This window comes from Triplophysa rosa, linkage group LG2 (genome assembly GCF_024868665.1).
Source record: "Triplophysa rosa linkage group LG2, Trosa_1v2, whole genome shotgun sequence".
NCBI classification, from domain to species: Eukaryota; Metazoa; Chordata; class Actinopteri; order Cypriniformes; family Nemacheilidae; genus Triplophysa; species Triplophysa rosa.
In genome coordinates this window covers 13198628-13222156 of record NC_079891.1, presented here as the reverse complement: position 1 = coordinate 13222156, position 23529 = coordinate 13198628, and the positions used below count along the sequence as shown (strand labels likewise).

Here is a 23529-nt window from a genome sequence, read left to right as displayed (position 1 = left end):
GCGTGATTTTTTTACTGCTGTGACAAAAACAATACGAGGAATAAATAATATTATCATCACTGGCTTTTCTGTCACATTGATGCAAACACGCAGGTGTGGGTGCGGTCTCTCACTCACTCACTCACTCACTCACTCACTCACTCACTCACTCACTCACTCACTCACTCACTCACTCACTCACTCACTCACTCACTCACCACGTATAGTCGCAGTGGCTCAAGCTCCGAGTCCGTTCGCTTTAACGAACGCTTGAAATGAGATGCGCAAGAAAGTAGTCCTACCATCAACAGCATTTTATAGACGATAACAAGACAAACGTTGAAATTAAACATTTGAACAATGTCCTGTGGTGTGGTATAAGCGGAATAATTGACTCTGGTCCTTTCAATTATTCGAAAGTTAATGCACACCCAAGCATCCGCTTCGCGTCGTGGCCGCATTACCACCTTGGGGTGCGCATTAACTTTCGCATAATTGAACGGCCCGTCGTCAATTATTCCTTACTTTTTTTTAATTATTTTGTCAACCAGCTGGATGTACATTATTCCTTACTTAATATTTGGATTAAATGTGCAGCCCGACTAGTGGCAGAACAAATTGACTTTTTGGTGAATCTCCATTCTAGCTGGAAATTCCTAATTCTTAACGATTTGATTCACTCCACTTTTATGCAAGTTCACAACAAATTCTTGTACATTTATTTAAGCGGAATAACATGGTTCACAGCAACTGTTTTCTACCTTCTTAAACAGGTCTATGGACATTTATACGTTTACACCAGTGGCACCATCTGTGCACAGATGAGGTCTTTTTTCATGAGACTGGTCATATCGACCTAGGCAGACATTTGTTTCGAATGTCACTACACTGCGTTCCAAATTATTATGCAAATTGGATTTAAGTGTCGTAAACATTTAATTTTATATTGTTCAATTAAACTTATGGATGGTATTGTGTCTCAGTGCTCTTTGGATCACTGAAATCAATCTCAGACACCTGTGATAAGTAGTTTGCCAGGTGAGCCCAATTAAAGGAAAACTACTTAAGAAGGACGTTCCACATTATTAAGCAGGCCACAGGTTTCAAGCAATATGGGAAAGAAAAAGGATCTGTCTGCTGCCGAAAAGCGTCAAATAGTGCAATGTCTTGGACAAGGTATGAAAACATTAGATATTTCACGAAAACTTAAGCGAGATCATCGTACTGTGAAGAGATTTGTGGCTGATTCAGAGCACAGAAGGGTTCGTGCAGATAAAGGCAGAATGAGGAAGGTTTCTTCCAGACAAATTCATCGGATTAAGAGAGCAGCTGCAAAAATGCCATTGCAAAGCAGCAAACAGGTATTTGAAGCTGCTGGTGCCTCGGGAGTCCCGAAAACCTCAAGGTGTAGGATCCTCCAGATGCTTGCAGTTGTGCATAAACCTACTATTCGGCCACCCCTAACCAATGCTCACAAGCAGAAACGGTTGCAGTGGGCCCACACATACATGAAGACTAATTTTCAAACAGTCTTGTTTACTGATGAGTGCCGTGCAACCCTGGATGGTCCAGATGGATGGAGTAGTGGATGGTTGGTGGATGGCCACCATGTCCCAACAAGGCTGCGACGTCAGCAAGGAGGTGGCGGAGTCATGTTTTGGGCTGGAATCATGGGGAGACAGCTGGTGGGCCCCTTTAGGGTCCCTGAAGGTGTGAAAATGAACTCTGCAAGGTATGTAGAGTTTCTGACTGAGCACTTTCTTCCATGGTACAAAAAGAAGAACCATGCCTTCCGTAGCAAAATCATCTTCATGCATGACAATGCACCATCTCATGCTGCAAAGAATACCTCTGTGTCATTGGCTGCTATGGGCATAAAAGGAGAGAAACTCATGGTGTGGCCACCATCGTCCCCTGACCTCAACCCTATTGAGAACCTTTGGAGCATCCTCAAGCGAAAGATCTATGATGGTGGGAGGCAGTTAGCATCAAAACAGCAGCTCTGGGAGGCTATTCTGACATCCTGCAAAGAAATTCAATCAGAAACTATCCAAAAACTCACAAGTTCAGTGGATGCAAGAATTGTGAAGGTGATATCAAAGAAGGGGTCCTATGTTAACATGTAACTTGCCCTGTTAGGATGTTTTTGATTGAAATAGCTTTTGATTTCAGTAAATATGACCTCCTAATGCTGCAAATTCAACAAATGACCATTTTCAGTTTTTTACAACCTATGAAATGTTTTCAAACTCTGTTGTGCATAATAATTTGGAACAGTGCATTTTGAGTTTTTCATTTTTTAAATAAATACTGTTGTCAGTGGGAGGTTTGTTCAATAAAATTCCAAATGTACCCTAACTGTTGATTACTTGAAAATTATACTGACTGTCATTTGCATCGACAAATTAGGAAAACCAGAGAAAGATATCATTTGCATAATAATTTGGAACGCAGTGTAAAAGGAAAAGCATTGGACAGGCTAGCATTGTATTATTTAACTGCTCTGGACATAAGGCAGACTCTTCTTTACTAGTGAAAGAAAAGTAAAACCTGGTGAGGGGCTATTTGAAAAGCCTTTAATGGTTAACGCCTCCTTTCTTTTGTTATATACTTTTAATGTACCGTCATATCCTTTCACCTGGCTTGATAGTTGTGGGATTGTCAAAGATATATTTTGACTATAAGAAAAAGGTTCTTTAATGGTTCTTTGGAAAATAACCCTTTTAATTCGTACTGTAAATGTACTTAAACATGGGGTAACACACACAGTTTCTGCCAATCTCATATTAATCTTGAGTACCTATACAGTAGTATAGCATACGTTGTATCCTCAAAGAGTATTTAGTTTGATCAAATTTATAAAAGAGAGATACAGCTGTACAATTATTTCCGGAAAAAGACGAGCTGCTGGAGGCAGGCAGGGGGGAGGGAACTACAGCAAGAGCACACAATACATCATCGCATTATCCCTTCGTGTTGTTTACATAATGCACGTACTGATTGCCAACAAAACACAGACAAATGACTTATGGTGCATTTCCACTGCGGGAACGTTCCCCCAGAACTCGGGACTTTGGGGCTAGACTCGGTGTGTTTCCACCGCAGGAACCGGGATCAAAACAAAATTCCGTCGCTTTATGTGACGTCATCGTTGTTTGACATTACCGCTCCCTCCTGGACTGGGAGGAGTTGTCACATGCAGTCCTGTCATGTTTCTCGCGGTCTAGTGGCAGGATCATGACAGAACCCCATGTTTCATGTGGTGAGGGGTAATTTTGGCCCTTATGGTCTTCCATACACCCTCTGTTTCATGCACTTCACCTGTTACCCCTCTTGATTTTATCCCTTACTTAATGCCCCTGTATCTTCTGTCTTGTGCCGGATCATTTTGCATTGGTTGTCCCTTGTCACCCTCCCGGTTTGTATTGCTGTGTTATCTAGTTTAGTTAGTTGTAGTTTATGTCTAGTGTTGTATTTAGTCTAGTTTAGTGTAGTTAGTCTGTGTTCCCTTCCGGTTCCTACCCTTGCTGTTTTGTTGTTTTACCCCCTTGTGGGTTTTTGTTTCATGTTTTGTATTTTTATTAAAGCCTTTTGTTAACCCCTTATCCGCTGTCTGCACTTGGGTCCTCTGTCCTTGCACTCAACGTCCCTGACAAGTCCTACATCACGGGACTGATTTGCCTAATCTTCACGGTACTTTAGACCGCTATGGAAATGCAGACAGCAACAGGTCTGGGGAGAAAAAAGTTCCTGGGACAAATTGTACCAGGTAATTTCGGTCAAATGCGCCATTAGTTTGACTTACCGTGTGCAGTTCATCGCCGGTGTGTTTTGCACTGGGACCGCGCCATCAATCAGTTTCAAACGATCTCTAAATCCAGCGCTAAATCCAGCGTTTATATAACATCCATCACTGAAATGCCGTGAACAAACAAACAAACCTCAACTTCTCTCACTATTGCAAGAGTAACGAGCTGCAGCTGCAGGCCCACAGCCAATCTTGACGCAGCGCAGCCAATCTTGATAAGCGGGTATACCTATCGCTCGTCGGTTGGCATGTGGGCGGGCTATTTCTTTCACTTGCCGTGGATGTGCTTTTCTGGGAGAATTGCCCAATAAAAGAAATAGACTTATAAAAAACGTTCCAAAACAAGTTTGAGTGCTGGGGGAGTGTATCAAGCACAGAAATACGACGTCATATGTCTAACTCGTTTTATAACAAGTTGACCATGTTAAGCCAGCACGTTTAACAGTGTAAAGAAATCAGAATGCATGAAATAGCATGTTACCCCATCTTTAAGTAATGATATAAGTTAAAGTATGAGACTCTTAAAGGATGTCGACTTGATGAGTATAGAGTCTGAGGATGATAACTACAAATGTACAAAATGTGGTCTCATTGGCTTTTTTGTCCTTCGTTCTATCTTTCACTTTCAGTCTGCACATGTTCATCTATCTCTTGTCTTTTCCATGTTTCCCCTCTCAGATTAACCTCCAGAGAAGGATGCGGGTCACAGGAGTGATAACCCAGGGAGCCAAGCGCATCGGGAGCCCTGAATATGTTAAGTCATACAAAGTGGCCTACAGCAATGACGGAAAGGCGTGGAGGACGTATAAAGTCAAGGGCACGGACGAAGATATAGTGAGATTCTTTTTTTATTAGCGTAAAAGAGCCAAATCACTCACACAGCATGTGCTGGCACTTCCCTTTCCACCGTATGCCTCTTCAAACTGGATTTTTAGATAAATGAGAGCTGTCTGAGCCTCAGAGGACACATTGTGTCCATCATCTCTGATGCCATCTTTTTATTAGAACAGAGTGTCCGGTTATCCTTTGTAATGACTTTGGGTAGGAGTTTCATTTTTTACTAATTCCAGACCCTGTTCTTTTAAAAGTGGTTTTAATCATTTAATTGCAGTGCTATTTAAAGTCAGCTTTATGTTGCTATTTTCTCCTAAATGACAGTGATGGTGTCATAATTGAGATATGTCTTCTGTGCGGATAGGTGAACATGATTATATAAAGTAGGACATGTTTCTGGATTATCATCATTGTTGAACCTGATACAACATGTTTACCAACCAATCAGGTTGTAGAATAAGGTGTCAATGGTAGGATAGTCTTTGGAGGGTTTTGGGGGGGCTTGTATGCTATTTTTATCAACTTATTTCTCTCTGATTTTAGAGGTTTAGGATTCAGGTTAAGATTAGGACTATATTTTACTTTGTTGACAGGAATGTTGTTCTAGGTCCAGGAACAATCATTTCACTGCAAGTACATGTCACGGTGTGTTGACTCTCTTAAACAAAAGATCCAGAGTGTCATGACAACAGCTTTCATGAAGCTCAACTGCAGCCAAGGTCATAGGTTCAGTTACCAGGGAATGCACATAATCATAAAATGTATAGCTTCAATGTGCATTAAAATGCTTTGGATACAGTTGTCTGTTAAATGCATGCATACCAAAATACATGTCAACAAAAATGAACTGTGATGTAGTATGCAATTTATGCACAACCAAAGCCTACAACCTAAACATACAAACCTTTTTTTTTTTTTTTAGAAATTACATTAAATTCATGATTTCAGATCGGATTTGATCTTATACACCCATTTGATAAAAGACTTAAAGCTGGTTCTCTTCCATTTCTCCATCCAGATCTTCCGTGGGAATATTGATAACAACACTCCATTTGCCAACTCCTTTACCCCTCCAATCGAAGCTCAGTATGTGAGGATCTACCCACAGGTGTGCAGGAGACACTGCACTCTTCGAATGGAGCTCCTGGGTTGTGAGCTGACAGGTGAGACAGCTGAACACATAATATACATCATTTTAAAACATGAGACATCTTCCAAACAAGACATATATTACTGTGATTGTCAATATAACACACATACCAAATCATTTCTGTATCATCTCTGTCAGTTCAGAGGATTTGCTGTAATTTGCCTCTAGGTTGTTCTGAATACAAAAGCAGTCAAGTTTATAATACCTTGAAGCAAAGGTTATTAGCATAAATTCTTATGATTTATGTTGTGGTTGTTATACATATTTGTAATTTGGAACTATGAATATAAAGAAATTCACAATAAAATGTATATGAGTGCAATAACTCGCCACCAGTATACTGTATTTGTTTTAATCCTGGTGTGCTGGTTTAAATGTCAAGGCTGACCACTTTAAAAATCTGAACAGATTTTAAAATAACTACGTTTGTAAATGAAAACTGGCCCCAAACACTACAGTAATACAGTCATAGTCACACTGACAGTGTCATTCTGAATACGCCCTTTTCACATGACGTCACCCATCTTCCGTTCTGCCGCGAAGCAGTGTATCGTTACTTCCGCTAGCACTCCAGTTCATAAGGTGGCGGTAATGCACCTATAAGCTGGTTTGCCAACCGCCAGTAAAACTCAAGAAGAAGTTACTTCCGCTAGCGCCTCAGAATGGAGTTTCAGAATGGAGTTTACCAAGTCCCTTGCATGCCACAAATACGGCTAGATGATGTACAACGTTGTGACAAGCAGAGTGGGACGAGAGAGATGCTCGTCATCACTCGCATCACCGGCCTCGCGCAGTTCCGTCACGGCCCTCGTCCCGCTCTGCTTGTCACAAACGTCTTGCAGACAAATTTTAGCTAACGACAAGATCAAAGCTAGAGAAAGGATACAAATTCTTCGTTGAACAGTACCTGTTTGATTATGAAGGTAAGTGTTTTCTTTTTGTGTTAGCGAAGGTGCTAGGATAAGTAGGAATACGTGTTCTGTCAGTTTTTTTCTCACTATTGTTAAATTCCAGCGCGACGGCAAAATAGAAGTTCTTCTTCTTGTTGTTTGTTGCAAGACGGATCCCAGATAGCACAATCCATCTGGTTTACGTCTATTTGACGTCTGCATTTACATCTGTAAGACATCTGCAATACATAGTTTGCTCATCTGCAATACGTCTCGGAGACGTCTGAACGTCTGTAATACGTCTGCTAAAGATCTGGAGATCTGCTGCTTAAAAACATCTGCTAAACATCTTAGAAAGAGCTGTTGTACATCCATTCTAAATCATAAACATCTTACAGACATCTTCTAGATGTCTATATGACGTCTGACAGCAGACATCTCCGAGACGTATTGCAGATGAGCAAACTATGTATTGTAGATGTCTTGCAGATGTAAATGCAGACGTCAAATAGACGTAAACCAGATGTATGTGTGCTATCAGGGATGTTATTGTACACTGCTTTGCGAAAAGGCGGAAGTTAAGTGACGTCATTGTGAAAAGGGCTTATTACAACAAACAAACACAAAAACAAGCATTAACTTACAGTATATGACTCCACACACTCAGTTTTTTGGGGGACATGAAGCATCATAAATTGTGGGCATTTCCTGAAAAGTCCAGTATGTATGATATTGGATTAATATCAAAGTCAAATCAACATGATTTGCTCAAAATCATGCAGAATGGTTGGCAGTAGAAAGCTCAGACTTGGCATGACAAAATTTGGACCTAAAATCTTGTAGTGTACTCCACCCTTAAGAATGTGTTCAGTTAGCTTGGCCTGCAACATTGTCTTGCTTAAAAAGCTTAACCGGAAGGACTGTGCATGTTGACCAGCGTTATCAATAGAGGATAGAGCTCTATTTTGGTATTTGTTAGCTGGACTATTGAGGGGTTTGTGAAATGGTAGGTCCACTAAATACCACTGCATTCTTCAGGGTGTTCTGAGCCAATGGGGATGAAGTCTGGCCACATTCAGGACTACCAAATTACAGCTTCCAGCATCTTCAGAACTCTTAACATGGATATGTTCACCTGGGAGCCTGGCAAAGCAAGACTGGATAAGCAAGGGAAGGTCAATGCATGGACATCTGGACACAGCGATCAGTCTCAGTGGCTGCAGGTGGGTTTCATCATGTTCGTGAATTATTAGGAACAATCTACGATTGAGCATCAACTCAAGATATAGCCAAAGCTCATGTTGAACTTCGCATTACTCTCTCTCTCTCTCTCTCTGATTGTTAGTGTTCGACTCTACAGAACCCCAATAAAAAAACTGTTAGAAATATAATTAGTGCCACAGTGTGAATAGACAAAAGCGATGATTAATTCTTAACAAAACAGTTGAAAAAAAATCCTCGAAACAGAACCTCAGCTACGATCAAAGCTTTGTGCAGAGGTCAGGATTTCTAATACTAGCTCCCTGAATCAAAGTTTCAACAAAATCCCACTTATCCTCCTCTCTAGACAATTTCTTTGCTGCTTGTTCGCTCACTGTTCATTAAGGTAACTAATTGCTTTACCTCAAGCCTCAGGCGAGAGCTGTTTGTTCTAGAGAATGTAGGGGGAGGGGTTTAGAATGTGGGGAGGTAGTGAGGTGACATCACTGCATATACAGCAATTACTGATCTCGCGAATATTAATTGACTCATGTTGCTAGGTGTTTTTCCTAGAATGTTATGTTGATGTTTATGAGTCAAATCTTGCCCCGGTGTAATATTAATAAATGAATGTCCTGTATATGTGCCTTATGATTGAGCTGATTAGCCTTACTTTTTAATATTAGTTAATGAATCAGAGATCAAGTCTGTATTGAGAGCTATTCCCTATAAATGTCAATGACAAAATGTCAATTATTTTATATTTTCTAAATATTTTAAAGTACTCTGTATATTTTAGTATTAGCCGATGTGAGACAGGCTCTATATGTACACAGTATGTATATTTAATTTGTTGTGTGTAATAGGTTGTGCCATTTCTTTTCAACTGACCTAAACTGAATCATTTTGTAAGTCATAAAACGGTAAAAATGATTTGTATGCTCGAATTACAACATAAATGCTCCACTGCAGTCACAGAAATTGAGTGAGTGTGAGATACAGTCTGCCAAGTTTCAAACATCAGTTACCATGGTGCATTGTTAAGTTGCTTCGGTGTTTGCCCTAGCCTAGCAGAATAATCAATACCAGTGACATCACAGAATGACATTAGGCTGGATAGATTAATGGAATTAATCAAGGTTAATGACAAATTAAGTATTCTAATTCATCAAGACAATTGCAGTTCTGCAAAGGCAAGAATTAACTCACAAACCGCAGTCACATCACAGACTGTTTGACCAAACAGGGCACGCATCAGGGATTTGGAAGAGCGTTGTGCTAAATCTCTCGACATCAAAATCACGAGGAATGTCAGGATGTCTTAGATTGAGGTATTTTGTGCAGTTTTTCTTTTTTGAACCATTTTAAGGACCAGAATCCTTATATCTTATCTTGCTTATTGATTCTCATGAAAACAAAGCAGCAACTGTTACTTTGCAACTTTTATTGGATTTTTGGTAATGATCTTCTCAGTCAGTTAAACTGTTTGGCCTCCCTGACATGTTCAGTCATGCAGACAGCAAACGCAAACCCGTCAGTATCGAGTGAGACTTTAAAAGTTCATTTTAAATTGAAGTAAACAAATTTACCTAAATTCATTAGGCTGGCTTAGGAACTGCATCAAATTGATGCAAATAAAGCATTGGATTGCTGGGCAGGTTGTTTTAGTGAATTAAAACACAGGGAGTCTAACCGAGTCACAAACAACATTATCTTTTATGTGTTTTTCAAAGTTCCTCTCCATTAACTTGCCATCAATCAAAAAAGAAATAAATCGGTTTGCCAGGGTTTTCTAAGGTCAGTCAAACCACTTACATTTTAATGTATATAAATCCCATTGACGGGCTGTGGAGCCATTTGAATAAACCAATTACTCACCAGCCTTTCAAATACACTGCATGTCAGCTCCCCATTTCGCCCCCCGCCCCCCCCCCCCTCCCCCCCCCATTTTAAAATACTGTTGCATGAAGGCCTTTTGATGTTTCTGTTGTTTGTTTCCAAACATGCTGCAAGCAACAGACAATGAGGAACCACCGCAAAGAGACTGCCATCCTCTTCTTCCGATGTCGGTCTAGCCTGTCTGGGTCCATATCTGCCGGTTGTCTTCTCAGAACTAAAAAAAAATCCTATGTCTCTCCCTCCTTTTCTCGTCTAATGAATCCATTTGGTGCTCTCATTTGTGGTTTCCTGTGTATTCACCACTACTCTAAAATAGATATGACCTCAATCCCATACAGAGATCTTTTAGCCTTCATCAGCCAGGCATGGGAAAGAGCTCTCAGTGGGTGCTTAGATTAATTATGGATCTTAAGGCTTTCTTCACTTTCTCCAAAACTAGAATATCCTGTACAAAATATTTTATACAACTCAGGGGTTGTTAAAGGCAATCCTTGAGAAGCCCGAACAGATTAAGGCTGTTTTAAGCCTGAATTTACACAACTCTAATATGACTACTTGCATTAACCTATTTTTGAGATTACCCAACTCCAAACTATGAAAATTAGATTTAGAGATCTCTTCTTTGTAGTATTTCTGTATTAATGCCTTTGAAATACTGCAGAGGCCCTCTTATCTCTGACTTAAGCTTTTCACATTGTTAACACCACATTTGTCATTACTCTCTGGAGGTCTTTCTTTTTTAAGTAGAGAGACTACTTAAAAAGACACCAACACACTGTGAAAAAAAAACATGACTTTGTTACTTATATCAAATCCTTGAATATGTCCTATGAACTGCCACTCACAGTCAACAGGATTTAGTTTTTAATTGTAAGTGACATCAGTTTTGTTAGAGATCTGCGAGTACAGTACATTGTCTTTTGAAACGTTCCCTTTGGGCTGCAGCCTTAAAATATTTTGACTTTGTTTTACTGTATTCGAATGGGGGGTAATTTTGGATGAGACATTTTACTGGCTAATTTCACCAGATGATGTCGGAGATAGCAGACATTAGCCGGGTTTCCATCCAAAGTTGCGAATTTAGCTTATGCGCAAAATTGGAATATCGCATAAAACATTTTCGAATAAGCACCGTTTCCATCCAAATAGTCAACCATCACTTCCTAATAAACTGCCACTAAATATCAGTAAGAAAAGTAAGAGAAGCCACTGAATATAATGATTTTCATATAGAATAATACTTGTGCAAGCAGACAATTACGAAACACAATAAATGCGCTGCTTTTGTGGATGCCTGCTGTTCGGGAAACACAGTTGTGACAGTTCTAAGAGAAAATTACAGAAATACTTGACGACTTTGCTCAAGCATTTAAGAATGACCATAACAACATTTCTGATGCTGTGTAACAAGATCAGTACTCTGGTTAGTCAGGTTACGCAGTCTCATAGTGCAATTGCGTGACTTTTTGGAGGAATTTATTCGGCAAATGCGTTTCCAACTCCCATTATTCGCATTAACCCTTTTTCGCAAATGAAAAACCACCTCAAGCGAGCGTAAAAACCTTTTGCGAATTAAGGGTTTTTAATTCGAAATTTGGCTTTTCCATCACTCGTTTCTGATGCAAAACTTCAAAATGCGAATAAAACCAGAGTGATGGAAACTAGACAATTGTTCAATAAATATTGTTTAGTGAAAAGAAGCATAAAGTAAACCCTGCATGGCATGCTCATTTAACTTGTGGTTTAATAATTATTCTGTGCTTCTGTCTTTTGTGCTGGTGCACCAATATTTTGTATGCCAGTTAAACTCCTCCTACATAACTTTATTTCCTTTCCCAGGCATCTGAGTATAGTCAAAATAACGAATCCTCAATGCTTCTAATGGTAACCGTTAATGTATCTACATCTTGGCTGAGAATTGCCTAGAATTTTCCAAACTGTTGGAGTTGTTCTGTGCTGTGGCTAGGCTTCCTTGATTCTACAACAGGCAATGTTTGGTACAAGGTCACTGTACACTGATGAGCATGTCTTGATGTTTGATAAAGTTGTCAGAGGCAGGATGACAAAAAGTGCCCTCTTTATAATAGTTTATTAAGAGCAGTAATTTAAAAAATCCTGTATTCATTTATTTACAAATTTATTTTTATTAAACTATTATACTATATTATATTATACTATACTATAATATACTATACTATATATTATATTATACTATATTATAATAATTATATAATAATAAAATATAATAAAGTTTATTTATGCCATTTACCGATGTCATTTTTGTCATTTTCATATTTCCCCCATCATGATAAAAGCATTCCTTTCATCTTAAAACTCCTCTGCAATTAGGAATTTGTTCAGAGTTTCATTTACATGAATATAAGCTTTTTAGACCATTCAGATAGATCTTCAAGCTTCACAGTGGCAGAGATGGGAATTAGATTAGAAACTTGCTCATTTTTGAAAGATGCTTGAAGATGAGATGTTCAGATGCTAACGGCGAATGTGCTTCAGTTCCAGCTGGCAAAGGGATATTAGTTAGTTATGCGCATTAACCACATAAAACAGGCAGTCTGCCAGCGTGCACTTGGCTCTTTTTAGAACTTCCTTATTACAGAATTATTGTAGCAATGCAAGCATATGTTAAACGCTACGCTGACCTCTGTGAATATAGCAACAGTTGCTGCAAAGAAAGCAAAGGTGAAGGCTGGAAGTTTTATCTTGAAAGTATTTAATGTTTGCTTCTTTTAATTAAAATGACCCCAAAACCCAACCTTTTACTTTTTTAACTTCTTTACCTGCATAACAGAATTTAAGATGCAGAAAGGCAAATAATGAGTGCTGCTGTCAAAGTTCACTTTTACAATTAATTAGGCCTACATACGTTTGTCCACATTATTTGATTTTTAATATCTAAGCATCTGATTATGACCTTCATCATTTAGACAATTCTTTTTTTTTAAATCAAGAACAAGGACATTTAACAAAAGTAAACACATTTACAGTCTTTGTACTGTATATTGTAATGTAATAATTTTAGCAGATCAGGCAATATGTAACAATTCCTATTAGCAAAACACCATCATGATTGGCGGTCAGCAGCAGTTTCTTTGTTGCACATTAAAATAGAAAGTTTTTTTTTATTATTGTGGATTTGCTTTGAACACAGTGTTTCTATAACCTGCAGATTAACACACAGTTGAAAAAATGCAGAATGTGTGTTTTCTAGGCTAGTGAGGTGAGTAAACAACACTGTGGCCATTGAATGTCCTCTACAGTATTGCTAAACCCAACTACATGGGTAGTTGACAAAAATTTGGCAAATGTGTCCTATGGTGTGACAGCAAAAATGTAGTAAAAAACTAACAATGAAGATAACACTTTTTTCATACTATTTTATTTCTCATTTTTTGCTATGTCACACCTTAGGACACGTGTACGGTATATTTGTCAACTACCCACATATTGTTTTTCAAATTACGTGAAGAAGGTCTTTATGTAAATATGAGTTTAGTAACAATAATTGTCACATTCATTTTCCAAATTACTTGAACTAACAGCACTACAAACCTCTTTTCAGATGAGATAAATGCTGAAACATATAACATGCAAATGGCTTGGATTCTTCTCACTGATAGAGGAAATCACTATAAATTGTGCATGCTGATTGTTTGCATACAGTATAATGTCTACAATACTGTGCAAAAATGTTGCAAGCTCTTGGTGAATTTATTTGCATTCATTTCCCAAGATGAAGAATGGTTCAGCCCTGAGGAAATGTTGTACAAGATTTGGATGATTACAAAGAACAGTTAGCTTCAGTTAAGCATGATATTAGACGTTTTCATGTGCTGGAAATATTAACGATATGTGACCCTGGATCACAAAACCAGTCTTAAGTAGCACGGGAACATTTTTAGTAAAAGCCAAAAAAACATTGTATGGGTCAAAATTATCAATTTTTCTTTTATGCCAAAAATCATTAGGATATTAAGTATCCTAATGTTGCATGAGGATATTTTGTAAATTTCAAACCGTAAATATATAAAAACTTTATTTTTGGGAATGGATGGCCTGCTACAGTGCCTCTGATTAACAACTTCAAAGGCAATTTTCTCAATTATTTTATTTTTTGCACCCTCAGATTCCAGAGATTTAAACGGTTGTATCTCCGCCAGATATTGTCCTATCCTAACAACCCATACACCAATAGAAAGCTTAATTATTCAGATTTCAGATGATGTAAAAATCTCAATTTCGAAAAATTGACCCATAAGACTGGTTTTGTTGTCCAGGGTCACATATGAGGGAAGGTGGGTCACAGTATTCAGCCATGAGTTTTTATGACAGCTTGAGGGTGCATATCTTTAAAACATAACTACAGGTCGTAACAATCTGCTTGCATAAATGAATTATGGGGTTGTTAATTGGAGAATGGCTTCCATGCACTATTTTGGACAAGTTGTGTTCTTTTGCTAACTTTAACCGGAGCTAACACTCTCCACCTGCACGTTCCCAACCGGACTCCAATTCCCACAATTCCCTGCACGCACACCTGACATCGTTGATTTCACCCGCACCTGTTTCCCATTTCACTCATTATCTGGACACTATTTAGTTCCCCTTCTGCCTCTGTTTATGGACGGTTGTTAATGTTGTTTGTTTAGTTCTTGATGTATTCTGCTCTAGTTGTGTTTAAGTAAGATTAAAACCTTTGTTTTCACCCATTTGTGTGTACATCGTCGTCTGCAAACCTCGATCTGAAGGATTGGTGACAGAATAACCGATCTTTAAAAGAACCCAGCTTCTGCAGCTAGGTCAGGACGGCAGATCTCTGGAGAGGTACTCGGAAGAATTCTGAGGCGTGCCAGCTGGTGAGTTGGAGCGACCCCGAGCTTAACCATTTTTAAAGTCCGGAGGACTTTATTAACAGAGTCCTCCAGGGAGCTAGGTGTGAATTCTGCATCGGGGAAGGTGATGAGAGCGAGTACAGTAATCATCCGGTCCCAGCTTTAAATGGGGGGCTCGTTCCGGCTCGCCTGGTTGGCGCACCTCAGACCTCCACTACCGTAGGCTCTTCTAGAAGGTCCTCCCGCTGCAGTAGGAAGCGGTGTGCTTATCATGGACCTCCTAAACCAGCGTCTCCTCACTTCCCGGAGTCTGCCGTTAGTCGCGGTCGAGGTATGGAAGGCCAAATGGGCCAAAACCTCCCGCCACCACACCAGCCGGAGCCTACTGGAGTTGTTCTTCCCGAGCTTCCCTTGGCACAGCAGCTACTCTGGGAATTCGACCCCCTGTTCCGGACCCTCACAGAGCTCGTTCCAGAGCTGCTTTCCTTGGATCCCGTTCCAGAATGTGTGCCCCTGGATCCCGTTCCAGAGTGGGTGCCTCTGGATATCACTGCAGTGGCAGTGATGGCATTGGCGGCGGCCTGTGTCTGGGCGGCCATCATCCCCAACAACCCCGAGGAATCCGGTTCAGAATTCCCACCTACCCTCCCTCTTCCTCCTCCGTCTGGTCTGTCTCCGCTGCCACTGCTTCCTGTCAGCCCCATTGCTCACTCTCCATGCACCATCGGTGCTGTTGAGCTACCACGGGCTGCCTGTCATCAGCGCCATCACGACTGGAGGGACCCTCGTCGTCGTCCCCTCTTGCCTCTGAGCCCCAGAATCCACCTCCGCCCATCGACACCTTGGCGTCCCCTCAGCCGCATACTCCCTCGTCTCCATCGTCGTCCGGTCGTCCACTGGCTCGGCCGGGCTCCTTCCTCCCTCCGGATCTGCCTGGGTCAGTCGGCGTGCCGTCTTCGCCTCAGGACTCTGCTTCTCCTGCTGCACCCTGTCGCTCTGTCCCGTCGGCTTTGTTGGCCTTCTCCCTCCTGTCGGCTACTCCTTGGTCGTCAGTCGCTCCGGTCTCGCCGCAGACTCCTAGGTCTCCGTCTCCGCCTCAGTCAAGTGCGACTTCAGTTCCGCTTGTGCCTGCTGGATCCTCGGCGTCACCCTGTTCCATTGGCTCTCGGCCTCCTCCTCAGCCTCCTCCACTTCAGCCACATGGACTACCTTGCCCTAGTGACTGCCCCTTGTCCACCACTCACCCACCTCCTGAGCCCCCTCCTTTTGTTACGGCTCGAGGACACACCTGGAGAGAAGGGGAGTACTGTAACACTCTCCGCCTGCACGTTCCCAACCGGACTCCAATTCCCACAATTCCCTGCACACACACCTGACATCGTTGATTTTACCCGCAGCTGTTTCCCATTTCACTCATTATCTGGACACTATTTAGTTCCCCTTCTGCCTCTTGTTTATGGTCGGTTGTTAATGTCGTTTGTTTAGTTCTTGATGTATCCTGATCTAGTTGTTTAAGTTGTGTTCAAGGAAAATTAAAACCTTTGTTTTCACCCATTTGTGTGTACATCGTTGTCTGCAAACCTCGATCTAAAGGATTGGTGACAGGTTGATGCTTGCAACATTCTTAAAGTTGGAATATTTTTATTGTGATGCGACGCAGATGCGTCTGTGTTGCAACGCCTGCAAGTTCGTATTCTGTATTTCTGCTCCATTTCAAATAACAAACTTGAGGGCACTAAAGATAGGGTCTGTGACTCAAGCTTAAAGCAGGGCTCTAGATTCATTTTCTACCACTGGTCGCACCAACTTACAATTTGGTCACACCTTTTTTTATAGTAATCATAAAGACCTTGCATAATGACCTTAGTTGATGAATCGTTCTGTTAATTTGTCATTCTGTCTCTTAAAATTGTCATATTTGCGCTTTAACACTTGCAAACCCAATAAATGCAAAGAAACTTTGTATTTGTTATTTTATACAGTTGTTATTATTTATTTTTATACTCAAGTTATATATTGGATATGAAATTATCTGAATATAACCTGTCACTCTTCACAATCCTCCTTTATTGCCCTCTTTGGAAAAAGCTGTAATTTTGCCATTTGCCTTGATTTTTACCACATAAAATTTAAGTTAATTAGCTAGCTCAGAACTCCAAAGTAACTCGGAACTAAATTATTATATAACACATTGTCATAAATAAACTTTAAATACTATATCTAACTAACCACTCTTGTTAAATGGTCTAAGCTAGCTTGTGTTTTGAGTGACTGATTTAATGGGTTCAGACGTTTGACATATGAGTCGTTTCAACCAAATGAATCGTTCAAATGAGTCATTACGTCGCGAATCGGACATTAGCGGACACGCTATTTGTTTTTCACACCTGTTAGGACATCGCTAAAGATTGAAGTTAACAAGGAAAACACTTCACTGGATAAGATTTTTCTTTATGTCAGCTGCATGTGCGGAACACTTGTCAGGGAAGAAAAGGCAACATGTTTTTGAGCACATTCACACCCAGCTGTAATTCAGGTAAAATATTCTCTGAATGCGCTATGTGAAACATGGATTCTGTCTTCCAACCTTGCTTTTGATTAACATGTGAGGAAGAGAGACAGTTCAGAAACCGACGTGTTCGGCTTCATTAAGCGCTGCGCAGAACGATCGGAATATGACATCAATGACCACGTATACATGGACAAAAATAATCAGATATTAACACGATTAAAACAATACTCTGATTAAGAATGGACCATGTAAACAGAGCTTTTTGATTAGCTTAATCCGTATAAACTCATAATCGTAGTAAACACAAATAGAAGTAAGAAGGGTGGAGTACTCCTATTTTAGTCGCATTATCGACGTGCGGTACAGACATGTACACACCTTAATCGCAGTATTACAGGTGCGTAGGAACTTTCGCAGCACTTTGTGACAGGTTACACACACGCACGGCAGTGGACAGCCGTTTCATTGTTTCGTTTTACGGCAAACAACATGGCTTCAAGCAAGAAAGCACATTTTTGGTCCAAACAGGAAACAAGAAAGATGCCAACAATTCTAGAAAATAAATGAAACACCAAAAACTGTATGTGGTACCATGGCGAAGACGAACTGTTTGTTGATACATGAAATTATGGAGGGAACGTCGAACGGCACCGCTTAGGGACGTAATGACGTATGCCATTAATTGAACTATGTAGTGTAACATGTAAAATGGGAACATTTAAGGTATATGGAGAATTATATTATTTATATAATTATTAGAATTATTAGGTATATTAGAATTTTAAAGTTTTACTTAATTAATATTGCATATAGGAATTTATAGTCTGTTATATTTGACCTGTGCTTCTCTCTCCTTTATCTTAAATGTGTGCTCTCACTGAGCGTGCTTGTCTGTGTGTGTGTGTGCGTGCACGTCCGTGTGTGTGTGTCTATGTGTGTTAGTACGTGTGCATATTGTGTGTGTGGAGTGTTTTGTATGTGGGGATGTCTGTCTTCTGTGTTTTCAACTTTTTCTTGTTTTTGCAGGTACAACTTTAATTGTTTTGCTTATAGTCAATATGTCTTATGTACAGCTGCTTTGTAACAATGAAAATTGTAAAAAGCGCTATATAAATATATACATATAATATAATATATAAATTCAATATAATTCAATTATTTGTCAAGTATGGTGACCCATACCCGAAATGTGACTCTGCATTTAACCCATCCAGAGAGTAGTGAACACACGCACAGCAAGTGGTGAACACACGCACAGCAAGTGGTGAACACACGTACACCCTACAGGGTTACAGCTATATTACGCACTCAAACCAATGTGACCCAGTGGAATTTTACCTCCCACGTTATAAGAAAAAGATCGCATTTGCAAGCATTCGCAGTCTAGAGCCCTGTTAAAGACTGTTTGCATCTTCATCAGAGGGTACATCACATATGTGCTTTACTAAAGTTAAGTTTATAGTATAATAATATTTAAATTATAATAAAGATAGACCGTATGTGTTAAAGAATTAGCATGAATATACATGAACCTGCAAGAGAGAATATTAGATGTTTCACACTTGATGCATAAGCACATTTTTCAACACCCATGTTAACAGGTAAGAGCATTCACAATCCTTAAATAGTGGTTCACGAGAAATGGCTTGATTAGGAGTTTGTGCCAAACGCCTTTACTATTTTAGCTGCACTGCTTATCCAAATTATACATTGTTCATGGTCATTGATTGTCAAAATCAGTCAATTTATTTTTATTAAAATCCCACTGGCATGACTGAACTTTATCTGCCAACTGTAACAACAACTGAAGTCATCTGGAACAGAACGGGTCTGTCTGGGCATGATTAGCTGCCCCTCGTTAAGTGTATCCCCAGCATACAGTATAGGTATATGATGGGTATATGATGGATTTCTTTTTTAAATTAAAATAGCAGTAAACTTTTAAATGCATGCATTTTTAAACTCTTAGGAATTTCCAACAATGTTAGCTTTATGACTGGCTTTTGGTAATTAAATTTGCATTGTGTAATCATTTACTTAGCTGGCTGTTTCAAATCTTAAAATCCAATTCAAATCAAAGTCTTTGCATTTTTCCATTTTGAAGAGAATCCTCCACTGTTTTCCATATAGTAAAAGTAAAATTGGACTAGGGCTGCCAAGCTTTAAAGTGCCAAAAAATCACAACAAAGAATCTTTTAAAACTGTAAAAAGATACATTTTCTTATATGCCAAGTCTTCTATGATTGTTCTGAATGCTTATAAGCTTTACAAAACTTTAATTAGGCTATGTATTTATTTGACAGGGGAAATTTAACCTTAGACCTGAACAGGTGCTATTGCAATAAATAAAGTATATCACATTAAACACCCCTGAAGACTTTTCTCACTCCATGTAAATTGATACAGCCCAGAGATTTCACAGATTAAGCTATTTACAGGTTCTAACACTTTTTTTTATCTGATATTCATGTGTTTTCTCTGTTAATTATCTACTGTACCATGGTAAATAAGACAGTTTGTCTGTTGCTTTACATTTAATTATGTCCTTATGATGTTGCCAGCTAATATAAAATATGCTGTGTTCTCTGATTAATCTTTCTTACCTAGACTCTAATTACAAAGCAGCAGCAAAAACTGCACGTATCTGCATGGAATTGCTTCTTAATATTCCCTTCATTGGTTTAAATAAAATAGGTGTCATCTTTTTTGGTCAGATTAAGAGTGATTATCTTTGTAGGCTGGATGTAAAATGTATTGAGGATATTATTATTTTTTTAGTTCTCATTAACTTGAAGTATTTTATCATAAAAGGCATGTACTGTAGACAAGATTTAGAAAGATATAGGCCTTGCTGATTTACAGATTACCTTTACCTAGAATTCAAGTACACAAATTGGTTAGTCTAGGGGCCTCGTGTATACAGTAAAACGTGCGTACACACAGATTTGATCATAAAGCGCAAAAATCCACAGCAACATTCATATTTATTAAAGCAGTCTCTGACGTGGAAAAGTGCTTAGCTCCATGTCGGGGTCTGAGGCAGACGTACGCACTTTTGCTTGTCCGAGTGCTGCAGGTTTTTGGAAATATAAGTCATTCTTGCTGCTTGTAACGGATTTGGACATTGAGAGGTGCTCGTTTATTTATCAATGACATTAATGAGACATCATTTAAAGGGGGAGATCTGAAACTGTTCAGCTACGTGCAATTTCAAGATCATTTGCAATTCATAGATTTCACATCTGATAGAGAGACTTACACACGTTTTCTGTGCTTTCGTTTGTTCTATGAATCACACATACGCACTTTGAGAAATGATCGTAAAATCAAATTTAGGACGGTTTCTACCTTATTATACATTTTATAAATGAGTCCCGAGGTCTTTAATATAAAGTTCCAAAAATGACACAAAAGTACTTTAAACGTCCAGTGTGTGAAATGTAGCACCATCTAGTGGTAATAGAGTTGAATAGATAGAGTTAATAGATCTGTTTGAGAATAAAACTAAAATTAGATTTGATGCTGTTTATAGAAAATGTCCCTTTCTAAATTCAAATCAACTCAACTTTATTTATATAGCACTTTTTACAATTTTCATTGTTACAAAGCAGCTGTACATGAGACATATTGACTTTCAGCAGCCAGAATCCCATCACCAGTTTCCAGAAAGTCCCTTCCCCCGCTGGTCCCGCCCAGCTCCTCCTCGTCTCCGCTGGTCCCGCCCAGCACTCTTTCAGCAGCTAGAATCCCATCGCCAGTTTCCAGAAAGTCCCCGCCCAACCTCCCACTCCCGCCTCCTCTGTCATCACCAGCCAGTTCATCAGCCCTGGATCTGCTGGCACCTGGAGATGCCTCAGCTCAACTTCTGCAAGTCAGCGCCATTGGGTCGGATGTGCTTCTGGATCTCCAGCCACCAGCTACCTCGGGGGTAGAGTTTCCCATGTCTTCGCCACCAGCCCCCGAGACCCGGACTCCACCTCGGCCCTCCGACCCAGCGGCTCCACCTAGGCTCCTCACTCCCTTGACTTCACCATGTGCCGTCAGCCCACCAGCTTCACCAGGCTCCCTCGTCCCTCCAGCTCCACCTTGGTCAGTCGTCGACCATCCGTCGCCTTGGTGTTCCGATCCTCTGGCTACACCTTGTCACTCTGCCCCTTCTGATCAGTCAGGCTCCTCCTGCCCCCGGCTTAACCTCCATCCTCGGTCACTCTGGCTCCACAGTGGTCTTCCGGATCCCCGCCTCTTCCTCGGTCGCCAGAGCCGTCTGCTTCGCCTTGGCCCTCTGGACCCTCGGTGTCACCCGGGCTCTCCGTCTGCTCATCTCCACCATGGGTTCCTCCTCCATCAGCTCCATCAGTCGGCCCCCTGGTGTCATCAGCCCTTCCTCCACCAGGGCTCCGTCCTCCAGAGACTCCACTGTGGGCCACCGCCCTGGCTGGTCTCTGGACCATGGCCTACCTCCTCCTGCTTCAGGCTCCTCCCTGGCTCCTCCCCCCTTCCTCACCACCCTGGCCCCACGGACTGCTACCTCTCCCCATTGCCTGCCCCTTGCCAGGCCCTCGTCCACCTCCTGAACCCCCACACTCCTCAGTTGGACCTTGTCGGCGCGAGGACGCGCCGTTCCGGAGGGGGTCGTTACGTAACGGTTGTCTTCAGTTTGGTTTTGTCTCTGTGTTCATTATTAGTTAATTAGTCCCTCACCTGATTCTGTTCTCCTTGATTATGTTCCCTTGTTATTTAAGCCCTGTGTTTTGCCCCTTTCCTTTGTCTGGTATTGATTGTGTTCCGTGTGCTTGTGAAGATTCTCTTTGTTTTATTAAAAGTTACCCTTTTTGGATTACCTCTCTCGTCGTGCGTATTTAGTCACACAACGTACCGTAACAAGGATCTATAATTTCTGGGAGCATCTCTTTTAGTAGATTTGTAGGTATAGGGTCTAGCATGCATGTTGTTGATTTAGATGATCTAATGATTTTAGACAGTTCATCGTGATCTATGGTAGAAAATAATTGCAATTTCTCCTTAGGGGCGCTGTAGTTAGTTTGTTCAGCAGATTTCACTTCTGGTTGCATTGTTATAATTTTTTCTGTAATATCTTGGATTTTATTTGTGAAGTAGTTCATAAATTCATCACTGTTATGCTGATATCCAGAATCTGAAGTCGCTGACGATTTATTTTTTGTTAATTTAGCCACTGTGTTAAATAAAAACCTAGGGTTCTGCTGGTTTTCTTCTATTAGTGATGAAAAGTAGGCGGATCTAGACGTTTTTAGGGCTTTCCTGTATTTTCTAATACTATCCTTCCATGCTGTACGAAATACCTCTAATTTAGTTTTCTTAAAGTTGCGCTCCATTTTTCGGCCCGCTTTCTTTAGAGCCTGAGTGTGTTCATTATACCACGGTGTTGGGCTGCCATTTTTAATCTTCTTTAAACGTAGAGGAGCAACTGTGTCTAGTGTTTCCGAGAAGGTGGAGTTAAAATTTTCAATGGTAATGTCAAGATCTTCAACGTTATTTCTCATGATTTGAGACAATTCGGGCAGATTATCGAGAAACGCATCTTTGGTAGTTGAAGTTATTGTTCTACCATATTTGTAACAATGAGTTTTATTTGCAGCCGTAGGCCAGTGAAGCAAACATAATACCAGATAATGATCCGAAATGTCTTCACTATGCTGAAGGATTTTAACGTCGTCCACATTTATACCGTAGGACAGTATTAAATCTAAAGTATGATTACGCAGGTGAGTGGGTCCTGACACATGTTGACTAACGCCCATGGAGTTAAGAGTGTCTTTGAAAGCCATTCCTAAGGCATCTTTATCGTTATCTACATGGATGTTAAAGTCACCAACGACAAGGACTCTATCTGCGGCCAGTACTAGTTCTGATAAGAACCCACCAAATTCTTTAATAAAATCTGTGTGGTGCCCTGGTGGCCTACAGTGGCTTGCAAAAGTATTCATCCCCCTTCATTTTATTCACATTTTGTTATGCTGCTGCCTTATCTTAAACTACTTAAAAAATTTTTTTTTTACATTAATCTACACTCCATGCACAATAATGACAAAACAAAAAACTGATTTTTGACAGCTTTGCAAATTTATTAAAAATAAAAAACAAAAATAAGTACATTGCATAAGTATTCATACCCTTTTCTGGGACACTTGAAATTTAGCTCAGAAGCATTAGTTTTGCTTGTTGATGTTTATACACTTCGAGTGGAGTTAACCTGTGCCAAATTCAATTGAATAAGTATGATTTGGAGCGGCACATACCTCTCTATAAAGGGTGCAACAGCTGAAAATGCATATCAAAGTAAAAACCAAGACATGAGGTCAAAAGAACTGCCAGTAGAGCTTTGAGACAGGATTGTATCAAGGCACAGATCTGGGGAAGACTTCTGA

General features: G+C 40.2%; 1 protein-coding gene across 1 annotated transcript in view; it reads left to right on the top strand.

Annotated features, from left to right (window-relative positions):
* Nucleotides 1–23529, top strand: part of edil3a (EGF-like repeats and discoidin I-like domains 3a) — a 117921-nt gene that overhangs the window by 45181 nt on the left and 49211 nt on the right. The window contains exons 3-5 of the mRNA XM_057328961.1: nucleotides 4466–4621; nucleotides 5640–5784; nucleotides 7700–7884. Of these exons, the coding sequence (XP_057184944.1) occupies nucleotides 4466–4621; nucleotides 5640–5784; nucleotides 7700–7884 (486 nt within the window). The remainder of the gene's footprint in view (nucleotides 1–4465; nucleotides 4622–5639; nucleotides 5785–7699; nucleotides 7885–23529) is intronic.